Source organism: Sinocyclocheilus grahami, unplaced genomic scaffold, assembly GCF_001515645.1.
Source record: "Sinocyclocheilus grahami isolate Dianchi unplaced genomic scaffold, SAMN03320097.WGS_v1.1 scaffold230.1, whole genome shotgun sequence".
NCBI classification, from domain to species: domain Eukaryota; kingdom Metazoa; phylum Chordata; class Actinopteri; order Cypriniformes; family Cyprinidae; genus Sinocyclocheilus; species Sinocyclocheilus grahami.
The window spans coordinates 2,744,985-2,755,381 of NW_015505409.1; the positions used below are offsets into that span (position 1 = coordinate 2,744,985).

Consider the following 10,397-nt stretch of genomic DNA (forward strand, 5'->3'; position numbering starts at 1 on the left):
ACAGTCAATAAGAACACCAAATGCCAGACAGAGACAAAACACTAGCTCATTAGCTTCTTAAATAGATTCATCATTTAGACTGAAAGATACTCGTGTACCCATATAGATTTTTTTACCATAAATTTGTCCCCACAATCTATACCTATTCTACCAGGCTTTCAATATCACCACTTGCTCTCAAACATTTTTATCAGAAATTTGTATCCAAAGTGACTTACAAATGAGAAAAACAACACAAGCAAATCATAAGTGCCAACAATATCTGCAATGTTTTATGTGATGATAAACCACGCAAAACAGCAACTAGTCAGAATCACACATTCTAGCAGCTTGGTACCTCATAAACACAACCTTTCCCTGTCAGACTGCTATAAACCTCTGCAGCTTGATTCTCTGAAATTGCGTCACAGTCAGACTGAAGCCGGAGATTGTAGCCAGCTCTCGCCATTTTTGTATGCAACATGCATCAGATTATAATATGTAATCCCAAAACTAATTCAGAAACGACTGAAAGCTTGTGTGCATGCTTTAGGGATGCACCAATATTAACATTCTGGCAGTACCATGGGTGCAGCAAGCGCAATTATATTACGCAGCGCCTGAAAATAGGCTAACTTCCGTTAACATAACCAACTACACAAACTTAGTGCCGGTCACGTTGGAAGTTACCTAGCTAGGGACTATTTTCAGGTGCTGCGTAATATCATTGCGCCTGCTGCACCCATGGTACAATAGCAAAGTTCCTTGATTATTACGATTAAATTATGATTAAAACTCAACTGTTTAACCCTAGGGGAGTTGGAAAATGAGCCTATTTTCAGAAATAGTGGAGTGTTCCTTTAAGTGTCAATTTTTTTTTTAAATGTTCAAGATTTATACATCAAGCTGAATAAATAAACTTTCCATTGATGTGTGGTTTGTTAGAATAGGACAATATTTGGCCGAGATACAACTATATGAAAATCTGAAATCTGAGGGTGCAAAAAAATCGAAATATTGAGAAAATCACCTTTAAAGTTGTCCAAATTAAGTTCTTAGCAATGCATAGTACTAATCAAAAGTGAAGTTTTGATATATTTATGGTAGGAAATGTACAAAATATCTTCATGGAACATGATCTTTACTTAATATCCTAATGATTTTTGGCATAAAAGAAAAATTGATCATTTTGACCCATATAATGTAATTTTGGCTATTGCTACAAATATACCCCAGCGCCTTAAGACTGGTTTTGTGCTCCAGGGTCACAAATAAAAACAAAAATACAGCAGTTAAAACTATACAAGATTTTTTTTAATTAACGTATGATAAAAAAATTTTTAAAAAAGCAAAAAAATTTACAGAAAAAAAAAAGGTTTCTACTTGCACTAAAACTGGGTCCAATAAAATATGTTTTTCTGGCTGATAATGACAAGATAAAGATAATTTTCATGGCAGAAAATGGATAAATAGCCTTGCTGTAATAAAATTCTATACTACTTTGCCTGAATAAATAAAAAAATAAAATACTAAAAATGTAAATCAATCATTTTAAATGCTGCAAAACCATATTGTATAGTATAAAAACAATATATATTCCTTTTGAGAATTGCTAAAGATATCAAGAGAATCTAAATAAAAAAATAAGAAAAAGAACATGCACAAATATTTGATATTAAATATCTAATATCAGCTGATACTGATCAACTAAAAATAATAATCCCTATTTTTTCCCCCTGTTGTATTAATGTAAATTTCATTTCATTGCTCTTCCATAAAGCTTATTCTAATTCTAAGGTTCAGTCATTAAAAGACATACACTTACATGCGTGTGTGTTTGTATCTCTCCTGGGCAGAGAGTGTAATGTGTGTTCTAGTAGAGTGAAAATCCCCTGACAGTCTATGCTTGCCTGCTGGCTAACAAGAAAACCAGTTCACCGCGTCTCTCCAGTCCAAGCCAAACTGGGCCGCAGCATGAGTCTGATTCAAGCACCTCATTTTAGCACCAAACACTCATGTGAATGACAACTGACTGAATGTTGTGTTATTTTTTTCCTCTTTGCATCTAGGGTAATTGTAGAGCCACAACTGTTTCATGCATGACGCAAACAATCTATTACCTGGAGGTCCTTGTAGCTTGGCCTTTTTCACTGAAAAGAAAAGAAAAAAGACAAAGTAAGTGAAATCCACAAATTGCAAAGTGAGTTTTTTTTGTAGCAATAGAATACCTGATGAAAGGGGAAAATATACAGATAAAACACTGCTTTAACCACATATGTCGAGCAAAGAAAGGACAGGGTTCAATCTCAAGGTTCAATAACCCTCTCCCAAAAGATTTCCACTAGGTCTACCTGGAAAAATTCACATTCACATTGCATTTTAATGGCAGCTGTTCAGCTTACACAAATCTCCAAATTCAGCAATCTTTGATCAAGATTTGACATAATTAGGACTGCACGATAAATCGAAATGGAATCGAGATCACGATTCGACAGAAGCCTGATTCAAGCACCTCATTTTAGCACCAAACACTCATGTGAATGACAACTGACTGAATGTTGTGTTATTTTTTTCCTCTTTGCATCTAGGGTAATTGTAGAGCCACAACTGTTTCATGCATGACGCAAACAGTCTATTACCTGAAGGTCCTTGTAGCTTGGCCTTTTTCACTGAAAAGAAAAGAAAAAAGACAAAGTAAGTGAAATCCACAAATTGCAAAGTGAGATTTTTTTTTTTGTAGCAATAGAATACCTGATGAAAGGGGAAAAAATACAGATAAAACACTGCTTAATAGAGGATTTAACCACATATGTCGAGCAAAGAAAGGACAGGGTTCAATCTCAAGGTTCAATAACCCCCTCCCAAAAGATTTCCACTAGGTCTACCTGGAAAAATTCACATTCACATTGCATTTTAATGGCAGCTGTTCAGCTGACACAAATCTCCAAATTCAGCAATCTTTGATCAAGATTTGACATAATTAGGACTGCACGATAAATCGAAATGGAATCGAGATCACGATTCGACAGAAGCGGCGACTGTCATGCGTATCTTTCAGTGAAGCGCTGTTCTGTGATCAGCAGTAAATATTTATCCGAAGGCCAGAGGGCGCTCTCGCGCTGAAACTCCAAATACGCCTCGCAGAAGAAACCCAGAAAATGCCTATCTCTGCAGCTGAATAAACAGAAGATTCAACTGCTTTCATTGATTCATCGTGACTAATAAACACACGACTACGACAATATACGGTTTATCTGAGTTCTTATTATTATAATTTTCATTAAAATGAAGTATATTTCTAATGCAATGCCTTTATCACTGCTTAAATACTATGAAATATGTTGCGTGCCTTATTCTGTGTAAGAAGCCACATCATCTCACAGAAGGATTTATTTCAAACACTCGACTGACGTTATGAAGTGAGTTTGGAGTAAAAATATGTTATTAAATGTGGTATTTTCACATGCTTTCAGATGGAGCAGCATTTACTTCACAGAGCCGTATTTCACGGAGAAGTTACGCAAACAGCTGTCATTATCGCAAACGATTTCTTCAATTTCAGAATCGCGCAATAAAATCGTCTGCATAACTTGTCAGTGAACTACAGCTATGTGTAGTAAATTCTGCTCCATCTGAAAGCACGTGATGATGATTTGCTGCTGATTACAGAACCGGCATTACTAACAAAATGCGCATGACAATCGCTTAATGATTAATCGTGCAGCCCTAGACATAATCATAATTGCCATGTGACTAATTACTCTGGAACCACAGAAAATGACAATATGAAAATACTGACTGGCTGATAGCTCCACAAGAGCATGACAGTCCAAAACCATTAGTGTCAAACAAAGGTGTATTTCTACACCTATCAAAAAACACATATTTTAAAAGTAGGATCTGGGAATCTACTGGGGGCCATAAGGGGGTGCTAGGGGATCCATGACGCACAATATGTCTGATCAGAAATCATAAAACTAACCGCATACTTTATTCTACTGACAGCCCTAGTTTAAAACAGTGAGGAATAAAAACACATCCATTATTATTATTATTATAGATTTATACACTACTACCAGTCAAAAGTTTTTGAACTGTAAGATTTTGAATGTTTTTAAAGAAGTCTCTTCTGCTCACCAAGCCTGCATTTATTTGATCCAAAGTAAAGCAAAAAACATTTTGAAATATTTTTACTATTTAAAATAACTGCTTTCTATTTGAATATAATTTAAAATGTAAAATAGGCTATATGTTACAAAAGCTTTTTATTTAGGATAAATGCTGATCTTTGGATCTTTCTATTCATCAAAGAATCCTGGGAAAAAATTTACTCAACTGTTTTAAATATTGATGATAATAATAATAATAGTTTCTTGAGCAGCAAATCAGCATATTAGAGTGATTTCTGAAGGATCATGTGACACTGAGGACTGGAGTAATGATGCTGAAAATTCAGCTTTGATCACAGAAATAAACTACATTTTAAAATATATTCAAAAAGAATGCATTTATTTTAAACAGTAAAAATATTTTACAATATTACTGCATTTGCTGTATTTTGGATCAAATGAATGCAGGCTTGGTGAGCAGAAGAGACTTCTTTAAAAAAAAAAAATAATAATATTTTGTAAAAAAACTTACTGTCCAAACACTTTTGACTGGTAGTGTACGTCTGCTGTTAGTGGGTAGAGAAAAAAATGCTGTCGATACAATGCAAAGAAAAAAATTCTCCAGATAATTTTTTAATAATTTGCTTTGGCTTTAACACCAGTGTTACCTAACAAAAGTGTTACCTTAAAAAATTATTAATTGGAATAAAGCTGAAATCAAACCAATTCTAAACATTATTTGGATAACTTAAAACCTAAACGAAAATGAGAAACGTTACCTTAATAACTAAAATTACTACAACTAAAACAAAAGTGACAAAACACACAAAATTACTAAAAACTTAAACTAAAATTCAAATGAAAACTAAAAACATGTAAATAAAAGCTAAATATTAATAAACACTAACAGCAAAATAACACTGTTTAGAACAGTGACGATACAAAAGTCAGCATTTTTCTGCAGCATGTAATATAAGATAATATAATAAGTTTGAAACTGCCTGTCTTAAAGCAATGTGGCAGAACTACCCTGGTGAAGACGACATACCATAACCTAAACTTCCGAAAAATTAGAAGAGACATAAAGTAAAAGACAATGCACAGATCTAAAAAAAAAAAAAAAAAAGGATAGGTAGGGCCTATAGGGTATTAGATGCATTCTTTTGGTCAGACTGGATAAACAGAGGCTTGTAGGGAGCTTACGGCTGACATGCACACATGTGCTGCTGCGGCCGCATACACGCAGACCCACACAGCACCAGATGGCTGGAGGATTACACTGAAGCTCTGTCCTTCCCCCAACACCAGCATCGTGCTATATACATCCGTCTAACTTATCACTTTCCCCTTGTGCCCCTGTGCTTCCTCTCTACATGTGGAGAACAAACTTCTGAACAATCCACAGCAATGCACAAAACACTGCAAACCAAATCTGCTAAAACATTACCATGCAGCTCTTTGCATACACTTTCTTCATACCCCATGCCTTTTTTTAAAACGCGATCTGCTGCAAAACGCTGATAGGAAAGGCAAAACATAATAATCCACTGTTACATTCACGATGAGACCAAATCATATTTATTTTGTTCTGTTATCCCAGAATATCTCTCTATTCATCATCGAGATGTCAGTCTCTTTTGATTTTCTGTCCGTGCTTCCACTCTCATGACTGCTGACAGCATGACATATCTTTGTGGCACAAAAGACCTCACAGAACAGCAATTTACTCTAGTCCAGACAAACTAAAATCAATTGTATTAGATTTATAAAGAGGAAACTTCTATAGACAGTTTAAAATTGCCGTCATGCTCATATGCATGCATACCCATTCAGTTTTTCCCATACCACTTATTTCTAAAAGCAGAATATTTCATATTTCAATAGTTAATAGCTAAACAGAACTGATAAAACAACAAGACTTTTATACCGCTGAAGAAATTTAAGTGGTGCTTGCACGTGCAAAACGCAAGCAGATGTACACAAGCTTGCAAGGTCAAGGTTTAAACTAGTCTCAGCCTCAGACAAGGATTGGTTACGTGAGACTAGGTTTAAACTGGCTAAATGATTGGAGAAGTCCTGCATACATCACCAGAGAGAGGCCTGTCGTATTCAGCAGAAGACCCAGTTCTGACATTCTACTTACAAAAATAAGTTCAAAATTCAAATAAATAAATGGAAAAATCGATGCATGTTTGTAACAAGATCTAACACGCATGCTGACTTTAAAGGGGTCATATGACGTTGCTAAAAAAGAACATTATTTGGTGTATTTGGTGTAATGAAATGTGTTTATGCGGTTCAAGGTTAAAAAAACACATTATTTTCTACATACTGTACATTATTGTTTCTCCTCTATGCACCGCCTTTCTGAAACACGTCGATTTTTACAAAGCTCATCGTTCTGAAAAGCGAGGTGTGCTCTGATTGGCCAGCTATCCAGTGCGTTGTGATTGGTCGAATCCCTCGAGCGTGTGACGGAAATGTTACGCCCCTCACCATACTGTGATGATGCCGTGTCTGGCCGGAGCGAAGAGACAAAAACATTAAAACCCTTTATAAACGAGGCATTTGTTGCATCCAGTGGGGACATAATTACTGAATATAATGACTTATACTGTCTTTGTTCGCGTTGCATCGCGCCGAGTAAACATAAAACCCTGTCTGCATTTGTGATCGGAAACAGTCCTCCGTAAAATGCGCTGCACACATCTGAATATTTGGGTTGAACTGTTCTGGAACAGTGTTGTAAATACAACTTAACCACTGATTTCTAGTCGTGTCCTCTTTTGGAAGACCAAACAAAGTAGTTTCGCTTTCACAACGAAACACACAGCTTCTTCACGACATGGCGGCGGCGGCAACAATACTACAGAGAGAATCAAAAGTTATGCCTTCTTTCTTTGCGTGAACATTTGAGCGGCGTTATGCAAATCTTCCCACACAGTGACGTAGACATGTGGGGGCGTGTTTAAACGAAGTGTTTTAGGGAGGGCGTGGACGAGTCCCAACTTTGATAAAGAATATCTCTTTGGGTTTGAGACTTTAGTCTTTGCAACTTTAGGGATCTTATCTATTCACGAACAGCTTGTAACACGCCAAAGAGAAAGGAAAACTTGAAATCGCATCATATGACCCCTTTAAACATTGCTATGCATTTTCTAGGGTAATCTGGGAGGTTACTGGATTGCTATTACAGGCTCAAGTCAGAAGAGCCCATTCAAGTCTCTATGATATTCACGACTTTAGATATGCATTAGGTTCGTTCACCAATGCAAGGATTAAAAAATATATATAATAATTCTCCTCCTTTATAAGCTTAAAAAGTTGAAGGTATCAATTACGTCAGTAGCACAATGTATAGGAGAAATGTGAGAGGATTAGACGTTTGCTCAAATTCCTACCTGTGATTATGTGCAACAGTAATATCAATAACCTAATCTAATAATTCATTGGTCTAACAGGTAGCCAAATCCCAATCTCACAGCACTGGAAGAGATTTGCCTCCAAGTTTTCTGATTGGCTAACACACAGGAGCCAGTGGTCTTGTGCATACCAGCATAGTAGTCTTAATATTTCTGTCATAGAAAGATATGCTAAAAATAGTAATAGCACAGTACAGTCGACATAGTTTTGCGGCAGGCTTCAGATATCTCTTATAGAGCATAACTCAGTAAAATCAGGTGGATGAAATGCAATAAACAAAAAAGTCAAATGTGTGCTTGTTGTCATGCATAATCATAGTGTACAGTAAGACAACCAGACAGGTGATCACAGCATATGCAATACCATCTCAGCAGCGGGAAACCCCGTTAAGCGCATTAACGCGAAGATGAGTCGCATCCAATCCACAAAATAACACTAACATGTTTATCGAAAGTTGCACCTTTTCTTGAATTATAACTTAACATCATAACCTGTTGCTCTAGCCGATGCACTTCAAGTTGAGCAACTACACGCCATTTCAAAACAGAAGGATATATACACAGGTATGCAATAAAAAGAAGACGATGCCATAACAAGAAACCGCAGAAATATTTAAAGGTCCCAAACACTTACCTCGCACGCACAGTAGAGACATTGCTGAGATTTTAGTCCAGCACAGCACAATTATGACTTGATCTGTGGCATTTGCTCCTTTATTTCCTGCACTTTCGAGATGATATTTGAAGTTGCGAGAAACAATCGTAGTTGTTTAAATTCATGGTAAAAATAAGAGTGAAGTAGCGACTGTGTTTGCAACGCGCCAGGAGAACTGTCCCCATGGCGTTAGTGACATGTGCAAGAACCAATCATCTTCGAGAAACGGAGAATGTAGGCGGGTCTAAAAGATGATGCGTGGAACAACGTGTTGTAGGCGCACAGGTGTGCAAGTCGAGATCTCATACCTGTTCTTTTTTCTGTTTCGTTTTTATTTAATTCATTAATATTTGTATTTATTTATTTATTTTTACCTGCATTATTATGTATATAATGCTGTATATTTTCTATTTCTTTTTTGTAGTTTATATTTGTTCAGTACCTTTATATTATATGTTGGAAATCAATAAAAAAAAATTTAAAAAAAAGGTGTGTAAATCGAGATCTCATACCTGTTCTTTTTTCTGCTTAGTTTTTATTTTTATTTTTTTCATTATCATTTTTATCTATTTATTTATTTTTACCTGCATTATTATGTATATAATGCTGTATATTTTCTATTTCTTTTTTGTAGTTTATATTTGTTCAGTACCTTTATATTATATGTTGGCAATCAATTAAAAAAAATGTAAAAGGTGTATAAATCACATCCCACAAAATGTTTTTTACAAAGGTTTATTTCTGAGGATTTGGATGTAAATGGCTCCTTCTGTGGTCTCCAAACTGAAGATCTGTCTCATTTATTTTGGTATTGTGAGTATACTAAGAATCTGTGGAAAAACATTTTGCATATTTTTTGTGGTATAATTCCTGAAATTTCATTGAAATATGAAAATGTTATTCTGGGTTATACACATTTTGAAAGAGAACAATCAGATGTTTTTTTATTTACTCAATCTTATTTTGTTTCTCGCCAAATATTTTGTACGCAAATGTAAATATTGTAAGTGTAAGCCTTTCTTTAACCTTTTTCTGGAAGAGTTCAAACTGTATATGTATTTGATTTCTGACTCTTCCAATAAGAAAGCTGTAAAAACTGTCAATCTTTTTAAAAGGTACATTATTTTCTTGCTCCCTGGCATGTAGTATATTAATGTCATTCTGTGTTTCATATATTATAATAAAAAATTTTTTAAAAGGTGTGTAAATCCCTCTTTAACTCGCATTATTTACAACATCTGTATCAGTATAATCTTATATAAAATAAAACAAACTGCCTATGTTTGTAACAAATAGCTGCAGGTTTTCATTTAATTTAATTTAATAATAATTAAAAAATTAAAAATAATTGCACTTATATATTGTTGCTCTTTTGTTAGTTTTGACTGCTTTTATTGTCCTCATTTCTAAGCCACTTTGGATAAAAGCATCTGCTAAATGACTAAACGTAAATGTAATAAATGTTGCAGCTTTGAGACAAGAACAACGTGCAGCTTCTTAAAATTATTAATAAAAGGAAAGTTTAATTTGCACTGATTTAATAGCATTTTAACTGTAACAAACTCAAACACCAATCTGTGGCACAATCTGTAGGATTTATGCCTGATGCTTCTGTGGTACAATCGCGCCATCTAGTGGTGAGCAGATAAACAATACTGTCTAAAAATTAATTTACATTCACATTTGTCTCAAAGTAACCTGAACACTCTGGAAAAGCTTCACATCAGCGACACAATCAAAAGCATATAAAGACGCAAATGTTTGTGCAGAATCTAAATTTAATCTTAATAGAATTTAAATAAAATTAAATAAAATTAAATAAAATTAAATAAAATTAAATTAAATTAAATTAAATTAAATTAAATTAAAAAAGATAAAATTAAATTAAATTAAATTAAATTAAATTAAATTAAATTACCTGAACACTCTGGAAAAGCTTCACATCAGCGACACAATCAAAAGCATATAAAGATGCAAATGTTTGTGCAGAATCTAAATTTAATCTTAATAGAATTTAAATAAAATAAAATTAAATTAAATTCAATAAAATAAAATAAAATAAAATAAAATAAATTAAATTAAAATTCAATTCAATTCAATTCAATTCAAATCAAATCAAATCCAATTCAATTCAATTCAATTCAATAAAATAAAATAAAATAAAATAAATTAAATTAAATTAAAATTCAATTCAATTCAATTCAATTCAAATCAAATCAAATCCAATTCAAT

The 10,397-nt window shown here is 34.0% G+C and overlaps 1 protein-coding gene across 1 annotated transcript in view; it reads right to left on the reverse strand.

Moving 5' to 3' along the window:
• LOC107597299 (phorbol ester/diacylglycerol-binding protein unc-13-like) overlaps positions 1 to 8,335 on the reverse strand; it is a 40,352-nt gene extending 32,017 nt beyond the window's left edge. Inside the window, exons 1-2 of the mRNA XM_016288313.1 lie at positions 8,145 to 8,335; positions 2,619 to 2,648 (exon numbers count right to left, since the gene is read on the reverse strand). Of these exons, the coding sequence (XP_016143799.1) occupies positions 2,619 to 2,648; positions 8,145 to 8,166 (52 nt within the window). The 5' untranslated portion in view covers positions 8,167 to 8,335. The remainder of the gene's footprint in view (positions 1 to 2,618; positions 2,649 to 8,144) is intronic.
• Between the last annotated feature and the right edge of the window lie 2,062 nt (positions 8,336 to 10,397).